Source organism: Mercenaria mercenaria, chromosome 16 (genome assembly GCF_021730395.1).
Source record: "Mercenaria mercenaria strain notata chromosome 16, MADL_Memer_1, whole genome shotgun sequence".
NCBI lineage: Eukaryota > Metazoa > Mollusca > Bivalvia > Venerida > Veneridae > Mercenaria > Mercenaria mercenaria.
Genome location: NC_069376.1, coordinates 32720399 through 32744277, shown reverse-complemented (window position 1 = coordinate 32744277; position 23879 = coordinate 32720399). Strand labels below are relative to the sequence as shown.

The following is a 23879-nucleotide window of genomic DNA, read 5'->3' as shown; positions in this document are numbered from 1 at the left end:
TAATGCGAAAACAATTAATTATAAAGGAAGTTTTAAATGAGAAAACTAAGGGAAAAACCAGATATCGCACATTAATCTTTAATTTAAACCTCACATCAAAATTATAAGAAAAAAATAAACCATTTAACCTTTAGCCTGCTGACGGCGAATGCTTCTGCCTTTGCGACCAGTGCAGACCAAGATCAGCCTGCACATCCGTGCAGTCTGATCATGGTCTGCACTGTTCGCTATTCAGTCAGTAAATTTTCAGTGAACACCCCTTCAAATAATAAATGGTAATGCCCAAATTGAATAATGGACCAGTTCATTTAGGAAATTTAGCATATGTAGTTATATTTTAACCTTTTATTTTGCTTCAACAACACTCATATGATATGTACTACAACATGACCCCCTTTTGTATTGTAGAAAAGGTGAATTGGTACAAGGAACTAAGAACAAAATCTTATCAGTTTCTTTAACCACAAACATTCCTATCGTACCACCTTGTTACCAACACAAACTGAAGCATAACCTTGACTGAATATATATTTCTAAATGGACAATGTCCTCTTATTTGAAAGTTATGGAATACACTTACTTTACATAACAGGACATGTTTATTCAAAACTTCAAGAGTAAAAAATATATGAGTGTCATTTAACCCTTTACCCTGCTAAATTTCTATAATGAACTAGTCCATGTTTCAATTCGGACAGTATCATTAACTGTTAAAGGGGGTGCTTACCAAAGAGATACGGACTGAATGGCAAACAGTGCAGACCATGATCAGCCTGCATGGCTGTGCAGGCTGATCTTGGTCTGCACTGGTGGCAAAGCCAGAATCTCTTCTCACCAGCAGGCTAAGGATTAAAGAACACTTTATTCATGTAACTCTGACACTGTACATGAGAAAAAGCTATGGTGTTTCCCATGGACAGAATGGTCACAGCAAACTAACTTGAAAAATAGTTATCCATGATAGTTATATATTACTACTAAGGATTTCATCCTACGTATACATCTGAAGCCCCCTTTAAAGGTTTGATTATTGCTCATGTTACAGTTATAATTGTAACAGACATGATAATGTTTACTGGCAAGTGGGTTTACAACAGACATGATATTGCCTTATTGGCAAGTGGGTGTACATTGTCCAACAGTACTCAACACAGCCACTTGTTGCAACAAAACTTGCTGCAACACTCATTCCTGCAGGTGCAATTTTGACCAAAAATATAATAAATAAAATGAAAACTGAGAAAGCTATAACATCAGGACGACTTGCTTTCAAGTAATTTGCTGAGCCCTGTACAAAGACCTTCTCCATCATAAAATGGCTCTCAGTCTATAAAGGCAACAATTCACAATAACAACAAGATACAACTTCTCTGACCCGCTGGTGAGTGCACGTCTCTTGAAGGCACAGGGCATTGATGGAACTAGGTCATAATTATATTAGCCTTTTTCTGTCAACTGTCCTGACTGTAGCTGGCGGGAGTGGCCCTTAAAGGAACTGTTTTGTGTGAAAGGAGCTACCTTCTTGGTGATGGCCTGCAGATAGATGACATGCAGAGAAGCCCTGAGCTTCCCAATCTGTACACTCAACGTGAGGTGTAGGAGGGGCACATCATCTCCAAAATGAGGGACCAGTGACAGCACCACTAGCCAGTGACTTGCGGCTCCAACCCCCCTTGTTAGGGCGACTTGCGATACCTCCAGTATTGTCTTGCAACCATGTCTCGGGTCTCTGTCGTTCATGGTCTCATTGGCCTTGACAGAGATCCACTTTTGGCATCAAAATTATTTAGAGTTTTGGCTAATACTCTATGGGAATTGCACAGAGGTAAATTTTCTTCACCAATCTGGCTTCAAAAATTATGTTATGTCTCTCTTCTGGAGTATAACACTAAAAGGACCATCAATAAAATGTTGAAATTTAAGTTAATTAAACAGTTTTTTGCTAAATAAAAAAAATTCTTGATCTAAATGTGACATTAAACCTAGTATTAAAATGTTTAGCTAACCACACCCAACTTCACATATCTAATACCGAGTGTTGCTATTTTTTCAACAAATAAATAAGTCTCTGAACTCTATCTTTAAGTATAAGAATTTATATTACATCTTAGATATTCACATCTTAAAATGTCTAAGAAGTAGTAAGGATAAAGTCTGCAAATTCATGACATTCCAATTTATTCTGGACCAGACTCGTTATGTCATAGGAAACCAGAGCACTGCAAAGTTCATCTTGATATAAGAGAGCAATTAATGATGTATCGATGTACAAGAAAAACATAAGTCTGTCAGTATCCTTGAAATAAATGACTGTTCAAAAGTTTGCAAACAAAATGAGTCATGTGAGATTGTACAATGACGTGAATATCAGTCTCATGCTTACCAAGGTTTTGGTCCTTTTCGTCCTCACAAGCTGTTTCCTCCGTATCTTCACCATTATCCATATTTGTCACAAGCTAGGATAATGCTAGATGCAATGTTCTGTCAGGAAAAAAACATCGATCTTCTTGAATTCCGCAAATATTTTCACATCACATGTTGAGCAATGGAATTCATGTTACTCTGACATCGCCATTTTTACCGTCACGTGACAATTAAGTGATGCGTCATAGCTATCTCGGGGCATACCCTTTGAGCGGTCAGAAAAAATGATGCAACAGCCATAACCAGGTCAGCGGCACGTGCCGGCTCATGGCTGTTTTTATGAAGGCTATCACTTTTGACACCTTTTCATAATTGAGCCTGTTTTGCACCTGTTAATTAGATGTTCACGCGCCACTGAATTTTGTCACAAATATGACCCATTTGTTTGGATATCCCTCCGCTGTCAAAAACTGCGGACCTAGGAACTTATTTCATATTCATTCATTCTTTGTCACTATTTTAAGAATTAAGGTACATGCAATGAGTACTCAAGAAATTATGACTTAGTTACAAATAATAAGAATTGAAGAATTTCGAAAGACTTTTATGAACTTAGTTAATATCGGAGCTATTTTTCCTTTCGCATGTTCATTATGCAAATTGTTTGAGCGGGAAAGCGCTGAGACGCCATTTTGAAAAGAGGAATGTAAACAGAGGAAATTTCGAAGCGAATATTTACATAGATCGTGGTAATTTCATACATTGATACTGCGCAGACTAAAATTTTGCAGCCGTGCAAATATGCTAAATAGGTTTAAATGAACAACATTTTGAAACCTATAAAGCTAGAGAAAAAATCTTGGGACGCCGCCGTCTGCCTTGTCGGCACGGCTCTGTGTTCTGTCTGTCTCCACTCTTTGTATGAATAGTTGTATTATGGTGCTTGATATACTGTAACAAGACAAAGTAGATATATTTATAAGGGAAAAGCTAAAGTCGAAACTAAACATTCAGATTAAGGCACATCTTGTGATTTTTGTCTGTCATTTCATCCTAAGTCGTGTCGTACTCGTGAGGGCGAAGGACAGCAGTGCTTTTCATCGGGAATTTGGGGAGAGGCCTTGGCCTGTAAGATTAGGAAATTAATACTTTTGAAGCTGAAGTTACTTTGTTTGGTGAGATAACCTCGCCCTCGACACTAAATTTCAATTTTTGGTGAGATAATTTTTTATACCATTTGCTGCTATTTTCGCATTACATCTGGTCTCGCGGTATTTGATTTTTGCGAGAACAACAATGTGCAGCACTCTCTACAGTAAACAAATCTGACCTACTTTGGAAACTGATTACGTTTCACACCCTATTTTTGTAAACGTAGGTCAATTATTTTTAAATGCCCTGGTCGATCATTTGACTCAGTTGAGTTGGTAATGAAGTGTGTGTTGTCCAACTATTTGACGGAATTAGCCTTCCAATGTGTTAATTTTACATTGCAATAATTGTTAATGTCTTACTCACGAAATTTATTTTAAAAATTTAGGGTTCCTATACATTTTACACTTTCGCAGGAAGCGCTGTATCAAGTTGGATGCCATACCGCGAAATTAGAATTAACTCCCTTGGCAAAAGTGAAGGTCACATGCACTGGAAACATGATTGGTTTAAAAGTAAACAAGGACTAGTTAGAAAAATGATTTTCTGCATGAAATAATAGTGGAAAAGAAAAGGTTTACGAAGTTAATAGGAAATAATAGCAACATAATATTGCTTTTTCTTTCCGTTATTCATTTATTCCCTTAGTACCGCGAAAATAGGTGCAAACAGGCTACTCCTCTCACAGGACAGGAGTCTGAAATTCTATCAGTAAGACCATAGAAGTCTATCTTTACAAAAAATACCCCCTATATACATCTGCATGATACTTCCAACAATCTTAACGATTTTGACTGGAAGGCATATATAAAATAAACACCAGGAATGAAACGTCAAAAACCCATGGTCTCCTGAAAATACGAAAGGAACACGGGGTGACTGGTAGTCTAAATAATGAGACCTCGGGTAGACCGATTTTACATTTTGATATTTTACGTTGTCTACCTAGAGGTCTCAACCAGAAACAATCAAAACTGTGGTGGAAACTGTGGTCGATTGAAATTACGATTTATCAGTAGTCACGATTTTTCTTTAGCCCTAACTGCTTACCTGTTGTTTTAAATCATAAAAAGTAAATAAAAACATAAGAACAGGACATATTTATCAAGAATTTCTGTTGTAAAAAATTTAAACCTCTAACGTTTCAATCGTCTTCATGTAATGGCGGTCGGAGGCGTGACCAAAAACGCTTCGTGTAGTAATGTGTTTACCGGTGATCGGCCATTTTCCAATCTGTAGTACACTCGTGTTAAACCATGGCATTTTTTTAACTGCCATAGTTTGAATTTTTCTTAAGAAATCTCGGTAATATATACATCATTGAAAAGGAAAAATTACAGGCTTTCTATATATGTATTTCTTTTTTTTATCCGTTGCATTATTATAACATAATTCCCGCCCAACGGATTCCATTGGGTGTTACTTACGCAAAGAAGAGGACAGTGCTATCACATTCTTTACCTTTTCTGGTTTGTTCTCGGAGGCGGATATCGACAATTAAAAAAAATATAACGATATTCAACTCTCGAGTACAATTATTTGGACTAGGTGACTGGAATTTAGCGGGTGTGGTGAAGAAATAACACTAAAATACACCTACCACACTCGACAGTGTTCAAATCTGATACATTTAAGATTAATCAGACATTTTCTGAGGTTTTCTGAGATTTTCAGCAGTCGCCTAAGCCATTCGCTGACGTCACCACAGTAACAACAATTACACCTGACTTTCCGGAAATGAGTAAATACTTGTCGATTTTGATAAGATGTTCAGTACTTTTAGATTTTGAATGTTTCTGATCGATGGTGAACGTGATTTTAAGGGATGAAGAACTAAATCAATTTTATTAGGAAACGGCAAGGTTATCTATGCAGTGACATTATCTCACCATAACATACATACAATTAAGTTTACAATCAAACTAATGTAAAGGATCTGAAAACAATCTTTGTAATAGTTTATTTAAAGGTAAATGATAAAAGAAAACAAGATTCCTCTGGTAGTGGTACCAGCGCTGAAGACCTTAAGAAGAGTGTGCAACTTCTATCGAAAAATAAAGCCGCAATTAAAAAGCAAAACCATTTTTCAAACAGCAGACTACTTTTCTGCTGCATTACTTATATCTTTTTTTAATGTTACAAAAAATATTCCGATAGGTTGTTAAGTCATTACTATCAACTCTCAGTTATTTTGGGGAAGTATCGTATATCAGTTTTGACAGAAGCTGACACCGGATGTTGCTTTTAGGTTCTCCAGGCACTGGCAGGCAGACTGTATATTGATTTTTTCTCCACCTTTTTAGCTCACCTGTCACAAAGTGACAAGGTGAGCTTTTGTGATTGCGCGGTGTCCGTCGTCCGTCCGTGCGTCCGTCCGTCCGTAAACTTTTGCTTGTGACCACTCTAGAGGTCACATTTTTCATGGGATCTTTATGAAAGTTGGTCAGAATGTTCATCTTGATGATATCTAGGTCAAGTTCGAAACCGGGTCACGTGCCTTCAAAAACTAGGTCAGTAGGTCTAAAAATAGAAAAACCTTGTGACCTCTCTAGAGGCCATATATTTCACAAGATCTTCATGAAAATTGGTCAGAATGTTCACCTTGATGATATCTAGGTCAAGTTCGAAACTGGGTCACATGCCTTCAAAAACTAGGTCAGTAGGTCTAAAAATAGAAAAACCTTGTGACCTCTCTAGAGGCCATATATTTCACAAGATCTTCATGAAAATTGGTCAGAACGTTCACCTTGATGATATCTAGGTCAAGTTCGAAACTGGGTCACGTGCCCTCAAAAACTAGGTCAGTAGGTCAAATAATAGAAAAACCTTGTGACCTCTCTAAAGGCCATATTTTTCATGGGAACTGTATGAAAGTTGGTCAGAATGTTCACCTTGATGATATCTAGGTCAAGTTCGAAACTGGGTCATGTGCCATCAATAACTAGGTCAGTAGGTCTAAAAATAGAAAAACCTTGTGACCACTCTAGAGGCCATATATTTCATGAGATCTTCATGAAAATTGGTCAGAATGTTCACCTTGATGATATCTAGGTCAAGTTCGAAACTGGGTCACGTGCCTTCAAAAACTAGGTCAGTAGGTCAAATAATAGAAAAACCTTGTGACCTCTCTAGAGGCCATATTTTTTACGGGATCTGTATGAAAGTTGGTCTGAGTGTTCATCTTGATGATATCTAGGTCAAGTTCGAAAGTGGGTCACGTGCCTTCAAAAACTAGGTCAGTAGGTCAAATAATAGAAAAACCTTGTGACCTCTCTAAAGGCCATATTTTTCATGGGATCTGTATGAAAATTGGTCTGAATGTTCATCTTGATGATATCTAGGTCAAGTTCGAAACAGGGTCATGTGCGGTCAAAAACTAGGTCAGTAGGTCTAAAAATAGAAAAACCTTGTGACCTCTCTAGAGGCCATACTTGTGAATGGATCTCCATTAATATTGGTCAGAATGTTCACCTTGATGATATCTAGGTCAAATTTGAAACTGGGTCACGTGCCTTCAGTGATTTTTTTTGCGTATTTTTACTGCCGAATATCGGCACTTTCCCCTCGCCAAAATAGGCCATTTTTCCCCAAAAAATCGTCAATTTTTCCCCTATAAAAGAGATGTTTTCCCCCCTCAAACTATAAGATTTTATTTCCAAAATGTAACAGTTTATATTCGGGCGTGAGATCAGCGATATCTAACATGAAATTGGCAGAAATGGCATCAAAAACGTCCTTTTTAAGATCAAAATCGCATCAAGGTTACCGTCGCGAAAACACGTGACAAACAAAATATTGCCGATTTTCAAGAGAAATATGCACTTTAGTCGGTTTAAATATGTTCCATTATGTCATTTAATCATTTATGGTAATGAAAAATGACAATATCTCTCCTAGTTTTTGAAAAATTGGAGATCAAAATCGCCGCGATTGTACCGATTTTCGGATAGTCAAAATTTCGGACGTTATCAAATTTCAAGGGCATGAAGTGAAAATTGATAAATACAATTATTACAAGTTGTATTGGTGTCTTAATTTATTTTATCACCCAAAAATTTCACGATTTTAAATCCAAAAGTGGTTTTGAAAAAATATAAACTCTTCAAACAACATTCAGTAAGGAAATGTACAGATTTATATCACTTAGTATGGAAATTAAACATATTTCTATTTTTCCCAATTTGGGGAATTATCGCGCTTATTTTCCCAATTCAGCGGGCACAGGCACCTTTATTTTTTCCAAAAAAAATCACTTGCCTTAAAAAACTAGGTCAGTAGGTCAAATAATAAAAAAACCTTGTGACCTCTCTAGAGGCCATACTTTTTATGGGATCTGTATGAAAGTTGGTCTGAATGTTCATCTTGATGATATCTAGGTCAAGTTCGAAACTGGGTCAACTGCGGTCAAAAACTAGGTCAGTAGGTCTAAAATTATTTAAATCTTTTGACTTCTCTAGAGACCATATTTTTCAATGGATCTTCATGAAAATTGATCTGAATGTTCACCTTGATGATATCTAGGTCAGTTTCGAAACTGGGTCACGTGCGGTCAAAAACTAGGCCAGTAGGTATAAAAATAGAAAAACCTTGTGACCTCTCTAGAGGCCATATTTTTCATGAGATCTTCATGAAAATTAGTGAGAATGTTCACCTTGATGATATCTAGGTAAAGTTCAAAACAGGGTCACGTACCTTTGAAAACTAGGTCAGTAGGTCAAATAATAGAAAAACCTTGTGACCTCTCTAGAGACCATATTTTTCAATGGATCTTCATGAAAATTGGTCAGAATTTTTATCTTGATAATATCTAGGTCAAGTTCAAAACTGAGTCACATGAGCTCAAAAAGTAGGTCACAATGTCAAATAATAGAAAAAACGACGTCATACTCAAAACTGGGTCATGTGGGAAGAGGTGAGCGATTCAGGACCATCATGGTCCTCTTGTTTAATAATTGGTTTAAAACAATGTAAACCAACCCGTGATCAAAAAGTATTTCAAACAAACATGGCCAATTTGTTGGCATTATTTTATTTTAGGCCCACTGGATAAATTGTAATGATATTGTTTAATGAGTCTTTGCATATTTAGGGTTAGATTGGTCATAATTTCAGGCAGAAAGCAAGTTTCCAGTACAGTTGATAATTAAGAGCAGTCACCATGTTTTACGCACATTTTGTGCTGACAAAGAAGGGCCCTCTTGCCAGGATCTGGCTAGCAGCCCACTGGGACAAGAAGTTGACCAAGGCGCATGTGTTTGAAACAAACATTGACAGCAGTGTGGAAGCCATTATGAAGCCAAAGGTGAGAGACGCAGGTCTTTTATTGTTAGTGTCAATATTGAATTTAGATTCTACAAGTATAAACTGGTTTGTTTGAAATATATTTTCTAGTTTTGATAAACCAGATACTTTATTTTGACAAGAAATTCAAGTCAGTTACATTTATATATTTTTTATTTCTTTTAGGTAATCAGCGATTATCTTTCATTCTTTGTCTCGTCCCCTTGTAACAATGTTAAGTTGTTTTCCCCACTTTTTACTTTAAGCCATGGAAACATTACAATATTTATAACTATATGTATAGGTGAAGCTAGCCTTAAGAACATCTGGTCATCTTCTGCTTGGTGTGGTAAGGATCTACTCTCGTAAAGCCAAATACCTACTGGCAGATTGTAATGAAGCATTTGTCAAGATCAAGATGGCTTTTAGGCCGGGTGTTGTGGATCTGCCAGAGGAAAACAGAGAAGCTAATGTAGCTGCCATTACACTGCAAGAAAACTTCCATGATTTTGATGCTCTTGAAGATTTGCAGTAGGTTTCCCTTCTTTGCTTGCTTTGATAGATAGCAAATATATAGTTACTCAAAAGCTGTTGAGAAATAAATTCTTGCCTATAATGATAGTGGTTGCCATATCTACACTGTAGACTTGTAATAGGAAGCTTGAGGTGGAACGATATGCAAAGTTTCTCAGTACCATTAGTGCCTGCAAGTTTGATCTTTTGTCAACAAAGGTTTTCGCCATGAGAGTATGTTCCATCTGCATAAAGTACATGCAAGGCATTTTCAAAATTTTCCAGTGTTTATTCCTGTAGAATGTAACACGTGTATGTATCAGCTTATCACCTCAGAGTGTAATTAAGAGGCTGACATTAGAGCAGCTAAAGAGTAGGGAAAATACAATAGGGTTATTATAACAGTAGCTGGATCTGGGATGCAGTATTCGGCTCGAGTGGATTTTGCTAGATTGGATCTCACGAGGCGTGCAAGCGCCGAGTGTGATCCGACCTTGCAAAATCCACGAGAGCCGAATACAAAGTCCCAGATCCAGCTACTGTTATAATGACCATTTTATTACATACCTTTACCATTTTGATTCTTGTTTTGTTCTTGAACGAAATCTTCAATGTTTATCGATATTAATTGGAACTTAGTGAAGTTTTTATGTGCGCTATTTATAGAAATGTGTCGTGTCATGCATATTAATGAAAATAGTCCGGCAGCATACAATACGGAAGGTACAATACGGAATTCAAAAGGTACAATACAGAATTTTTGTCTGTGTATTCATATTTAATTGTAAAATAGAAGCTGATTTTTTACAGAATTTATTTAGGTATATAATAAAGTCAGATAGCGTTTATTTAAAGTGAAGTTTTCAGCTTTAAGAAATGGCAGTGTGTAGCTGCGCTCTTAATACTGAAGATTTTACTTAATAGCCTCTCATATACTGAATGCTAGGTTTAGATTCAGTATGGAAGGAGAAATGTTCTTCAACAATTTTTTCCTGCAAAAAAGCTACATGTGGCTTTTCATGAAACAAATGACTGCTTTACTTACAGCGACATTGATATGAGTGCACAGTTTTCAACCGTCAACCAGAGTCGCCCAGAAGAAATTACGATGAAAGAAGATTTAACAACTATATCTTTCGTTGGGGATGACAGTTTTGGTATGTAATCTGTTTGTACTTTCCAAGGTAATTCAGGGTAGGAAAGGATCTTCCATGACACAAGATTGTTTGTTTTATTATGTAGTTTACCCTGTAGTTTCCATTACATCTCTGTTGGCTGGAACAGGAGACAGCATGCCAGTTTCATAAATGTCTAGGCTGTGGTGGCAGTCTTGCGTTACAAATTTTAAAAAAAAATGTCTACAGAAAATCTTTTGAAAAAAAAGTCTGCAAAAATATATATATTTCACTGTTGCAGGGGTTCCACTAGACCTGAAAACCCAAGAGTCCCAGGACCCTTGGGCCCAAATTTTAAAGGGTCCTTTTCCAAAATACAGGAGTCCTGTCCCAACACGTCCATATAATTGATTATATTTTTTTATTTAGTAATTCGTAGATCTTTACCTATATTATAAGAAAACAATAAACCCAAGATCATGTTACAGCATATTAAATAAAAATGTCAGTTTCAGGTCATATATTGTAAACTAATATTTATCAAAATTCATGTTATTTTTATTAGATTTTTCTTCTAAGTTTCATTTAATTTTTAATAACAGAACAGTGCTTTAACACTCTATATAAAAGTGTATCCAAAATGTACTGTCCGGATACTGGTACACTTTCGGAATGTCATCGGAAAGTAGTTTTTGCTCAGTTTTACTTGGCAAACTAAGCTAAATCAGAGATAGTTTCTCAAATAATGATGCTACTTATCATTAAAAACTGCACTGAAAGTCAGGTTTTTTTTTAAGGAATTTTGGAAATATGCATTATGACATCGGGTGTAATTAGACTCGTGAACGGACATTCTGAACTTATTTTTACTTTCAAAATTCATCTAAATTTGTGAAGCTTCTTGTTGAAATTACGGTATGATCACTAAGCAATGGTCTAATTTAAAGTTTGCATGAAAAAATCTTGCAGGGCACTTTTCACATGCTCGGTAATCAGCTGCTTACGATAATTTAATAATTGGCGCCTTTTTAGCTCACCTGTCACAAAGTGACAAGGTGAGCTTTTGTGATCGCGCGGTGTCCGTCGTCCGTCGTCCGTCCGTGCGTGCGTCCGTGCGTGCGTGCGTCCGTCCGTAAACTTTTGCTTGTGACCACTCTAGAGGTAACATTTTTCATGGGATCTTTATGAAAGTTGGTCAGAATGTTCATCTTGATGATATCTAGGTCAAGTTCGAAACTGGGTCACGTGCCTTCAAAAACTAGGTCAGTAGGTCTAAAAATAGAAAAACCTTGTGACCTCTCTAGAGGCCATATATTTCACAAGATCTTCATGAAACATGGTCAGAATGTTCACCTTGATGATATCTAGGTCAAGTTCGAAACTGGGTCACGTGCCATCAAAAACTAGGTCAGTAGGTCTAAAAATAGAAAAACCTTGTGACCTCTCTAGAGGCCATATATTTCACAAGATCTTCATGAAAATTAGTGAGAACGTTCACCTTGATAATATCTAGGTCAAGTTCGAAACTGGGTCACGTGCCATCAAAAACTAGGTCAGTAGGCCAAATAATAGAAAAACCTTGTGACCTCTCTATAGGCCATATTTTTCATGGGATATGTATGAAAGTTGGTCTGAATGTTCATCTTGATGATATCTAGGTCAAGTTCGAAACTGGGTCATGTGCGGACAAAAACTAGGTCAGTAGGTCTAAAAATAGAAAAACCTTGTGACCTCTCTAGAGGCCATATATTTCATAAGATCTTCATGAAAATTGTTCAGAATGTTCACCTTGATGATATCTAGGCCAAGTTCGAAAGTGGGTCATGTGCGGTCAAAAACTAGGTCAGTAGGTCAAATAATAGAAAAACCTTGTGACCTCTCTAGAGGCCATATTTTTCATGGGATCTGTATGAAAATTGGTCTGAATGTTCATCTTGATGATATCTAGGTCAAGTTTGAAAGTGGGTCATGTGCCATCAAAAACTAGGTCAGTAGGTCAAATAATAGAAAAACCTTGTGACCTCTCTAAAGGCCATATTTTTCATGGGATCTGTATGAAAATTGGTCTGAATGTTCATCTTGATGATATCTAGGTCAAGTTCGAAACAGGGTCATGTGCGGTCAAAAACTAGGTCATTAGGTCTAAAAATAGAAAAACCTTGTGACCTCTCTAGAGACCATACTTGTGAATGGATCTCCATAAAAATTGGTCAGAATGTTCACCTTGATGATATCTAGGTCAAGTTTGAAACTGGGTCACATGCCATAAAAAACTAGGTCAGTAGGTCAAATAATAAAAAAAACCTTGTGACCTCTCTAGAGGCCATACTTTTCATGGGATCTGTATGAAAGTTGGTCTGAATGTTCATCTTGATGATATCTAAGTCAAATTTGAAACTGGGTCAACTGCGGTCAAAAACTAGGTCAGTAGGTCTAAAATTATTAAAATCTTTTGACCTCTCTAGAGACCATATTTTTCAATGGATCTTCATGAAAATTGGTCAGAATTTTTATCTTGATAATATCTAGGTCAAGTTCAAAACTGGGTCACATGAGCTCAAAAACTAGGTCACTATGTCAGATAATAGAAAAAATAACGTCATACTCAAAACTGGGTCATATGGGAAGAGGTGAGCGATTCAGGACCATCATGGTCCTCTTGTTTGACAGTACACGGGATCAATACGCTTTATCAATTATCTTCAACACTTCATTGATTCTTGTTACCTACCGGTATGTGCACTCGCCGTGACGTAACTTGCTGATAAAAAAAATCAGCGAGGCAAGTCTACAGGAGAAAGGGCGGGATTTAGCAGAAGATCAAAGGCAGGAGGGCATGACCGCGTCAGTGTTTATTTTGGAATACACGTGTCTATCGTGGAAATAGTTTTACTGAAGGAAATGAATGATAAGAGAAAGGATTATCAAAGGAAAATGCCTCCGGGTCCCGAAGGACGCACAGGCAAGTATCATGCCGGGTCCTTTGAGCGTCTTTTGAAAATCTCCCGGGTCCGGACCCGGGGTCCCGGGTCAAATGGAACCCCTGCTGTTGTTGAGAAATAAAATGTGAATGAAATGGTCAATTTGACAAGCTTGTAAGAATTTTATTAACAACCCAGGCTAGTGTCCAGCCAGGAGTCGTTATAACCCCAGGTCAAACCATCCAATGGAAGAAGCTGGGAAAGATCAAAGTCTATAAGACAAAGATGTAGAAATAGGTTCTCTTGAATCAAGTTGTATATAACCATGCATAAACCAACATGGTACAATATGAGATGCCTGTTGTGTTTGGATGTGTTATGACGCTTGAAGCCCATGCTATGTAGATATTATCTATATAGGTGGACCTTTCGTGGACTTTGATTCCCCTAATGAAGTATGCATGCTTACTATAGATTTAACAGGAGGTGAGAAATGCATCTTTTAACTTTATGCCGCCCCAATATGCTATTTCCCGTCATGCCAAGTTCTGTTCTGTTAAGTTTCTGTTACGTTGTTAGCTGCATGTTTTGTTTATTTTTCATAATGGCTTAGTTAATTGTTATTACACACAACTTTGAAAGTTGATAATAAAGTTCTTTGTACCCGGGCATGGTAAGTAATATATACATTTTGCAACGAGTGATGAATGAAACATATTTGAAATAGTCAATAGGTATTGTTTTGACTATAATCCTTCAAAATTTTGAAGAAAAGTACTTAAAAATACTTAACTTAATTTTTTTCTCAGGTGTTCTGTATGAACAGTTTCAACCATGACATAATTCCATGCTGTTCGCTAATGGTTTCTCTAATTGCAATAGGGTTTGGTTTGAAAGCAAACAGTATGGATCTGGACCAGACTGCGCGGATGTACAGGCTGGTCTGATCCATGCTGGTCGCAAATGCACCATGTTGGTTTTCTCATGGTGCGACTCATTTGATGTTGTAGATAATTTGAACAGGTATATAAAGGTAAATTCTACAAGTATAAGAATCTTAATTGAAACTTTTGATTTTGATAGGCGATGTTGGCTTTGACGAGCGAGAACTGTTACGAGATGCTCACTTCGATGATACATACCTGAAGAGCCCCAGACAAGACATCAGCATGCAACACATAGAAAAATCACACTCGATGATCGCTGAAACATCTTCCGCACCAACAATGGATGTAGACCTGCCACCATTGGATGATGGGTTTGGGGGAGGAGGTTTTATGGGTAAGTTGTGAAACGCAGTAAATTTGAAAGCGCAACACAGTTATATGGAGTTTACTGTTATTTTTCGTTACTGTGAAATTATTAGATTTTCAATAGGTACACAGTTTTCTCTATTGACATCCAGTTGATAAAATGTAATATTCATGCACTAAGTAGATATTACCAAACAAACTGTAGTGAGGAATAGCCCAATGAGCTACATGGGGATTTGCAGATATCTGAAACTCTGCTTTTTAAAATTTTTCATATCTTTTGTCACAAAGTATAAATAAATTAATAATTCATTATTAAAACAAGAAAAATGTTCTGTGCTCACACAGTTGTAAAAAAATGTAAATGTTAAAAGATTTACAAGATTTTATTTCTGCTTTAAAATTCTTGATCTAGTAGTAAATTTAGTTTTTCCTTGAAAATTTTTAATAGTAACTTTATCTTTGTAGGCTCGTATGAAATGTTTTCTTATCGAAAATAATGTAATGCAGATTTACAATGGTTAAAAATCTCGAAATCTTAAGGAAAAGGGGATACAAACTGATTATTGATTGTTTCACATTTTTAGCTCGACTATTCGAAGAATAGTCTAGCTATTCTACTCACCCTGGCGTCGGCGTCGGCGTCACACCTTGGTTAAGTTTTTGCATGCAAGTACATACAGCTATCATTTAAAGGCATATAGCTTTGAAACTTATTTATTCTTTTTCTAGGTCAATTACCAACCTCACTGGGTCAAGTTCCATAACTCTAACATGTATTTTGAGCAAATTATGCCCCCTTTTGGACTTAGAAAATTCTGGTTAAAGTTTTACATGCAAGTTACTATCTCCAAAACTAATGCAGATATTGAATTGAAACTTCACATGTGTCTTCGGGTTATAAAACTAGTTGATAGCACCAAGTCCCATAACTCTGACCTTCATTTTGGCCAAATTATGCCCCCTTTTGGACTTAGAAAATTCTGGTTAAAGTTTTTGCGTGCAAGTACATACAGCTATTACTAAAAGGCATATAGATTTGGAACTTATTTATTCTTTTTCTAGATCAATTACCAACCTCACTGGGTCAAGTTCCATAACTCTTAACATGTATTTTGAGCAAATTATGCCCCCTTTTGGACTTAGAAAATTCTGGTTAAAGTTTTACATGCAAGTTACTATCCCCAAAACTAATGCAGATATTGAATTGAAACTTAACATGTTTCTTCGGGGTTATAAAACTAGTTGATAGCATCAAGTCCCATAACTCTGATATGTCCCCTTTTGAACTTAAAACTCTTTTGATATTTAACATTTTGGGTAATAATTTCCAGCTTCTGTGACAATATTTCGAATAGTCGAGCTTGGCTGTCTTATGGACAGCTCTTGTTAGCTCATCTGTCACAAAGTGACAAGGTGAGCTTTTGTGATCGCGCGGCGTCCGTCGTCCGTCCGTCCGTGCGTGCGTGCGTCCGTAAACTTTTGCTTGTGACCACTCTAGAGGTCACATTTTTCATGGGATCTTTATGAAAGTTGGTCAGAATGTTCACCTTGATGATATCTAGGTCAAGTTCGAAACTGGGTCACGTGCCATCAAAAACTAGGTCAGTAGGTCTAAAAATAGAAAAACCTTGTGACCTCTCTAGAGGCCATATATTTCACAAGATCTTCATGAAAATTGGTCAGAATGTTCACCTTGATGATATCTAGGTCAAGTTCGAAACTGGGTCACGTGGGTCAAAAACTAGGTCAGTAGGTCTAAAAATAGAAAAACCTTGTGACCTCTCTAGAGGCCATATTTTTCATGAGATCTTCATGAATATTGGTCAGAATGTTCACCTTGATGATATCTAGGTGAAGTTCGAAACTGGGTCACGTGGGGTCAAAAACTAGGTCATTAGATCTTAAAACAGAAAAACCTTGTGACCTCTCTAGAGGCCATATTTCTCAATGGATCTTCATGAAAATTGGTCAGAATGTTCAGCTTGATGATATCTAGGTCAAGTTCGAAACTGGGTCACGTGGGGGTAAAAACTAGGTCAGTAGGTCTAAAAATAGAAAAACCTTGTGACCTCTCTAGAGGCCATATTTTTCATGAGATCTTCATGAATGTTGGTCAGAATGTTCACCTTGATGATATCTAGGTCAAATTAGATACTGGGTCATGTGGGATCAAAAACTAGGTCAGTAGGTCTAAAAATAGAAAAACCTTGTGACCTCTCTAGAGGCCATATTTCTCAATGGATCTTCATGAAAATTTGTCAGAATGTTCACCTTGATGATATCTAGGTCAAGTTTGAAACTGGGTCACGTGCGGTCAAAAACTAGGTCAGTAGGTCTAAAAATAGAAAAACCTTGTGACCTCTCTAGAGGCCATATTTTTCAATGGATCTTCATGAAAATTGGTCAGAATGTTTACCTTGATGATATCTAGATCAAATTCAAAACTGGGTCGCGTGGGGTTAAAAACTAGGTCAGTAGATCTAAAAATAGAAAAACCTTGTGACCTCTCTAGAGGCCATATTTTTCATGAGATCTTCATGAATATTGGTCAGAATGTTCACCTTGATGATATCTAGGTCAGGTTCGAAACTGGGTCACGGGTCAAAAACTAGGTCAGTAGGTCTAAAAATAGAAAAACCTTGTGACCTCTCTAGAGGCCATATTTCTCAATGGATCTTCATGAAAATTGGTGAGAATGTTCAGCTTGATGATATCTAGGTCAGGTTCGTAACTGGGTCATGTGCGGTCAAAAACTAGGTCAGTAGGTCGAAAAATCGAAAAACCTTGTGACCTCTCTAGAGGCCATATTTTTCACGAGATCTTCATGAAAATTGGTGAGAATGTTCACCTTGATGATATCTAGGTCAAATTCAAAAGTGGGTCATGTGCCTTCAAAAACTAGGTCCATAGGTCAAATAATAGAAAAACCTTGTGACCTCTCTAGAGGCCATATTTTTCAATGGATCTTCATGAAAATTGGTCAGAATTTTTTATCTTGATGATATCTAGGTCACATGTGCTCAAAAACTAGGTCACTTTGTCAAATAATAGAAATAATGACGTCATACTCAGTTCAACACTGGGTCATGTGGGGATAGGTGAGCGATTCAGGACCATCATGGTCCTCTTGTTTTATTATCTCACCTGTCACAAAGTGACAAGGTGAGCTTTTGTGATCGCGCGGTGTCCGTCGTCTGTCTGTGCGTCCGTAAACTTTTGCTTGTGACCACTCTAGAGGTCACATTTTTCATGGGATCTTTATGAAAGTTGGTCAGAATGTTTATCTTAAAGATATCTAGGTCAAGTTCAAAACTGGGTCACTTGCCATCAAAAACTAGGTCAGTAGGTCTAAAAATAGAAAAACCTTGTGACCTCTCTAGAGGCCATATATTTCACAAGATCTTCATAAAAATTGGTCAGAATGTTCACCTTGATGATATCTAGGTCAAGTTTGAAACTGGGTCACGTGCCATCAAAAACTAGGTCAGTAGGTCTAAAAATAGAAAAACCTTGTGACCTCTCTAGAGGCCATATATTTCACAAGATCTTCATGAAAATTGGTCAGAACGTTCACCTTGATGATATCTAGGTCAAGTTCGAAACTGGGTCACATGCCTTCAAAAACTAGGTCAGTAGGTCAAATAATAGAAAAACCTTGTGACCTCTCTAGAAGCCATATTTTTCATGGGATCTGTATGAAAGTTGGTCTGAATGTTCATCTTGATGATATCTAGGTCAAGTTCGAAACTGGGTCACGTGCGGTCAAAAACTAGGTCAGTAGGTCTAAAAATAGAAAAACCTTGTGACCTCTCTAGAGGCCATATATTTCATGAGATCTTCATGAAAATTGGTCAGAATGTTCACCTTGATGATATCTAGGTCAAGTTCGAAAGTGGGTCATGTGCCTTCAAAAACTAGGTCAGTAGGTCAAATAATAGAAAAACCTTGTGACCTCTCTAGAGGCCATATTTTTCATGGGATCTGTATGAAAGTTGGTCTGAATGTTCATCTTGATGATATCTAGGTCAAGTTCGAAAGTGGGTCACATGCCATCAAAAACTAGGTCAGTAGGTCAAATAGTAGAAAAATCTTGTGACCTCTCTAAAGGCCATATTTTTCATGGGATCTGTATGAAAATTGGTCTGAATGTTCATCTTGATGATATCTAGGGCAGATTCGAAACAGGGTCATGTGCGGTCAAAAACTAGGTCAGTAGGTCTAAAAATAGAAAAACCTTGTGACCTCTCTAGAGGCCATACTTGTGAATGGATTTCCATAAAAATTGGTCAGAATGTACACCTTGATGACAGCTAGGTCAAGTTTGAAACTGGGTCACATGCCTTAAAAAACTAGGTCAGTAGGTCAAATAATAAAAAAACCTTGTGACCTCTGTAGAGGCCATACTTTTCATGGGATCTGTATGAAAGTTGGTCTGAGTGTTCGGCTTGATGATATCTAGGTCAAGTTTGAAACTGGGTCAACTGCGATCAAAAACTAGGTCAGTAGGTCTAAAATTATTAAAATCTTTTGACCTCTCTAGAGGCCATATTTTTCAATGGATCTTCATGAAAATTGGTCAGAATGTTCACCTTGATGATATCTAGGTCAGTTTCGAAACTGGGTCACGTGCGATCAAAAACTAGGCCAGTAGGTATAAAAATAGAAAAACCTTGTGACCTCTCTAGAGGCCATATTTTTCATGTGATCTTCATGAAAATTAGTGAAAATGTTCACCTTGATGATATCTAGGTAAAGTTCAAAACAGGGTCACATACCTTCGAAAACTAGGTCAATAGGTCAAATAATAGAAAAACCTTGTGACCTCTCTAGAGACCATATTTTTTAATGGATCTTCATGAAAATTGGTCAGAATTTTTATCTTGATAATATCTAGGTCAAGTTTAAAACTGGGTCACATGAGCTCAAAAACTAGGTCACTATGTCAAATAACAGAAAAAACGATGTCATACTCAAAACTGGGTCATGTGGGAAGAGGTGAGCGATTCAGGACCATCATGGTCCTCTTGTTGTTTGAAGTTTCTGGAGTTATAATTACTTGACTGTTGATTGTTGTTTGTTACTTTTGTTAAGATATAGGGAATGATGATGACGATGATGATAATGATGCTGACAGTTTCGGAGGTGGAGTCGATCAGGAATTCTTAGGTATTCAGGACAACTTACAAATTAAAATTTTTATTTGTTAATATTATGTACATTTGTAAAAGATTTCATATCCAAAGTTCAAAAAAATGTTTTCACACAGGCTAATTCATGCATAAGTTTTGAAGAGCTGCCAATGTGGAGTTAGTGAATAGCTCACCTACAGTATAAAGTGCTCAAGGTGAGCTATTTATGACACCATTGTGTCCGTAGTTAGTCACCCGAAATTTGTCTGTTAACACCTGGTGTCCAGGTCTTCATAAAACCATGTCAGAATGTTTGTCTTGAAAAAAATCTCACAGAAATACAGTTACAAAACTGGTTGTCTGGGGTCATAAGCTAAGTTACTGGGTCAGTGAATATAAAAATCTTGGGACCACCATATATTCTTCTTCTTCTTTATGAAAACTGGTTGTGTATGAAACCTAGTCTGAATTATTTTCCATTAAATCTTGTTTGAAACTGGGTCGTCTGGGATCAAAATTGAGGTCACAAGGACATGTCAAAAGAAAAACCATGTCACACTACAGGTAATGGTTTAAGCCTTACCATGCTAAATTTCTATAATGAACTTTGTCCATCTTTCAATGTGGACAACCATTAATTGTTAAAATGGGTGTTTACCAAAAAGGTACTGATTGAATGGCGAAGAGTGCAGATCTTGATCAGACTGCATGGGTGTGCAGGCTGATCAAGATCTACACTGGCCGCAAAGACAGAATCGTGTCCAGCATGATAAAGATTAAAATAAGACCTGGTCAGAGTGTTTGTTCTTTTGAAAAACTGGGTTTGAAACTAGGTCATATTGGGTGAAAATAAAACTAGGTCACTGGATCAATTCATAGAAAATATCATTAACACACAAGAGGCTGTGTTTTCTGCTTGGTCTATATGAAATCTGGTCAGAATGTTTGTCTTTGTAAAATCATGGTCAAGTTAGAAACTGTTATATTGGGTAAAAAACTAGGTCATTCTATCAAACTATAGATTTATCTCCTGGATACTAGGGTAAGAATTAGGTCAGATGAGCTGTACAGGGACTTCATGCCCCTCTTGTTTACAAAATTGTTAAATGTACCTCTCAGGGTAGATAACGGTTGTCCTTCACTGTTCAACCTTTAGCCTGCTGGCGGCAATTATTCTGCCTTTGCGACCAGTGCAGACCAAGGCTGATCTTGGTCTGCACTGTTCACTCTTCAGTCAGTAAATTTTCAGTGAACACCCCTTCAAGTAATAAATGGTATTGCCCAAATTGAATGATGAGAAATATAGCAGGCTAAAGGTTAATGCAATAACTTTTACAGTTTCTGGCCATTACATTAAATTTTCAACATTAGATATTCTGATCACATATTGCTTACTGCAACATTTTATATTGGAGTTTCAAGATTTACATAAACTGTTTCTTATAGGGATTAATTTTTTTTTTTTTTCCTTAGGTAATGAATTACTATTTCAAAAATTCTTGTCAGATACTAAAATAGTATTTGTTTTTGGCTGAAAATACAGTGTATTGTAGCTTATAGTGAATGACCTTGACAAGAACATGATAAGACATGGATGGATTAATGTTTGCTGAATTTCATTATACAGGAGAAGATTTAATCACAGGAGGTAACCTTTTTGAAGACACCCCAGCAGTACCACCTGAAATACCAGTGACCACTCCATTACCACAACAGAAAGATGTTCCAGGTATACTTTAATGATATTTTTGTGCAAAAGTTGGAACAAAGAAGTTCACATAAAAATCTTTGGCAAAACTTTGTATATAAGTTGGCATGTGACTAGTCAGTGTGTTCTTGTATAAGATGTAAAAATGCCTACTTGAAATTGTTTTGCAATCGGAGGTGCTACCAGTAGACACATTGAGCCACTTAAAATAGAGTTAAAAGTTCCATAGCACATTGTTTCATGTTAAAAACAGCTAAGGTAGATAATAGGCAGTATGATGGGGTCAGAAAGGCACTTTTTTCAATGTTGCAAATGAAATTAATACAGTTTGGAGACATAAAGAGAGGTAAATAAAAAAGGAATGGAGGCAGTAATTTCTATTGTGTAACCTATTGACAAATTTATGAAAGAGCGATTACCTAATGTATGAAATTAAAGAAACAAGTATCTTTATGTTCATAACAAACAATTTGACAGTCACATTATGACCTTTTATGTTGATGATCAGTCTTCAAAAGTAACCTGTTACAGTATGTAACGCAGTTCCCAACTTTCCAATTTGTTCTTTAATATAACAGTAAGCAGGTTGAAGAAATGTTTAAGGTCTTACAATTTTCATGGATTTATTCAGGTTTCACAAAGACCTCGAAAAGTTGTGACTTTGATGGAAATTAAAAATTTATGACCCCCTCCCCCACCAATAAAAAAAAGAAGATTAAACTGTACCTTAATTTTTGGTTAAAAATGCTTGAATTCCACTCAATTACAGAATAAAATTGAAATTGCTGCAACTTGTTTTGTGGAATGAATAATAATAATAAAAAAAAAACCTGCAGAAATATGAAAATGATTTTTTTTTAAAAAGGATAATTGGTCATAAACAGGATTTTATCACAAGTTATACAGAGGATAATGTGTCAGCTATAACACTTGTTTTGGATTTACTTGCTCTAAAAAAGTTGTTGGATTTCCTTACATGGTTTCAAGAAAAAAGTCTTTAAAAAAAGTAACAAAGAAGTAATTGAAAAGTATTTGAATTCTGTCAGCACACCATGATATAATTATTTTTATATTTATAGAGCAACAGCAATTAGCAGCACCATTAGATTCCATGATGACTGCAACGCCGGTTCCTGGCACATCAGGAGAGCAGACAACTCTTATTACCAATGAGAATGAAGCCTTTGCTCTAGAACCATTAGATACTACACATATGCCAGGTAAGTGAATAAATGTAATACTTTGTACATGTGACCATCATTTTCTTAGAAATTTACAATTTACTGAACAAATATGTTACGTAAATATGTTTAATAATTCAAGACAGTGAACTGTTGGCTAGATTTAAATGAAAAAACTGGCTAGATTTAAATGAAAAACTCTTGTATTAGTTGTATTCCTTTTAGGTCATTAAATGGCTATGTATATTAAACGCTTCTTTTAACCTCGAGGAAAAAAACATTTGAGTGTATGAAAAGTTGGTTTCTAGAAGGCTTTGATGTATAAAATTGTAACAACTGTCTGAAAACATTATTGAAAATTATTAACGAGAACTTTATTTTTTTACTTAATATTTAATGAGATCCATGAAATTAATTTTTTTTTCATGTAAAATTTAAGTTTTGTTTTGGTATAATACTTAGTATACAACAAAATGTATTTCCATGTCCTTCTCTTCGTAAAGAGCGCAAATTTGCAAGACTTTAATATGTTACATAACATGTATTTAAGGTGTTGAAAGAAAAAAGAGAAAGCGAAAGTTGATTGTTGATGAGCAGCAGGGTATCCCTAGTGAGACCATGAAGATGCAGTTGTCTGATACATCTGATATTGTAACCACACTCGATCTTGCTCCACCCACTAAAAAACTGATGCAATGGAAAGAGACTGGTGGCTTTGAGAAGTTATTTGCTCTTCCAGGATGTGCAATAAGATCAAGAAATATCCTAAAGGTGGGTTTGACTCGCTCTTCATACTATGTTGTGAATAAAAATGCAGTTTTTAACAGCTGTGCACTTGTGTGAAGCAAAATGTTGTGCTCTAACAAAAAAAAAAAAGAAATTAATAAAATAAATTTCTGTTTCAGAGATACAGTAGAAAATGTGGCTCCGTCTTGGAGTCAGTTTTCGAACTAGGTGATAAGGCAGTGATAATTTCAGAAATCTAGATTTATTAGTTTGTAAGGACTCAAAGCTTTAAAATCCATTAGTCCCAAAGAAAGATACGAGTTCCATCTCTGTGAAAAACTTTAGACATGGTCTTTGCAAACTTTCATTGTTTACAGTCATTGTATTTTGTTGACTTTTCTTTGGTGACATTGTCGGCAAAACAAAATGCAATATTCAGAGAACTGAATAATACAGAAATCAGACCAAAATTACAGCAGATATCAGTATAAGATATTTATTTTAATGTATCAAGCCCCTTGTAGTATTGCCATG

At 36.4% G+C, this 23879-nt stretch overlaps 2 protein-coding genes across 4 annotated transcripts in view; one reads left to right on the top strand and one right to left on the bottom strand.

The window, feature by feature from the left end:
• LOC123540195 (uncharacterized) overlaps positions 1-2747 on the bottom strand; it is a 30460-nt gene extending 27713 nt beyond the window's left edge. Inside the window, exon 1 of the mRNA XM_045325011.2 lies at positions 2384-2747. Within this exon, the coding sequence (XP_045180946.2) occupies positions 2384-2444 (61 nt within the window). The 5' untranslated portion in view covers positions 2445-2747. The remainder of the gene's footprint in view (positions 1-2383) is intronic.
• Positions 2748-2973: 226 nt separating this feature from the next.
• Positions 2974-23879, top strand: part of LOC123540197 (double-strand-break repair protein rad21 homolog) — a 34531-nt gene continuing 13625 nt past the window's right edge. For 2 of the 3 annotated variants that reach the window (XM_045325015.2, XM_045325014.2), the window contains exons 1-9: positions 2974-3113; positions 8629-8818; positions 9101-9327; positions 10357-10466; positions 14429-14626; positions 19693-19767; positions 21358-21459; positions 22518-22658; positions 23170-23390. In XM_045325015.2, the coding sequence (XP_045180950.1) occupies positions 8675-8818; positions 9101-9327; positions 10357-10466; positions 14429-14626; positions 19693-19767; positions 21358-21459; positions 22518-22658; positions 23170-23390 (1218 nt within the window). In that variant the 5' untranslated portion in view covers positions 2974-3113; positions 8629-8674. The remainder of the gene's footprint in view (positions 3114-8628; positions 8819-9100; positions 9328-10356; positions 10467-14428; positions 14627-19692; positions 19768-21357; positions 21460-22517; positions 22659-23169; positions 23391-23879) is intronic. The other variant, XM_045325016.2, reaches the window with a different exon arrangement.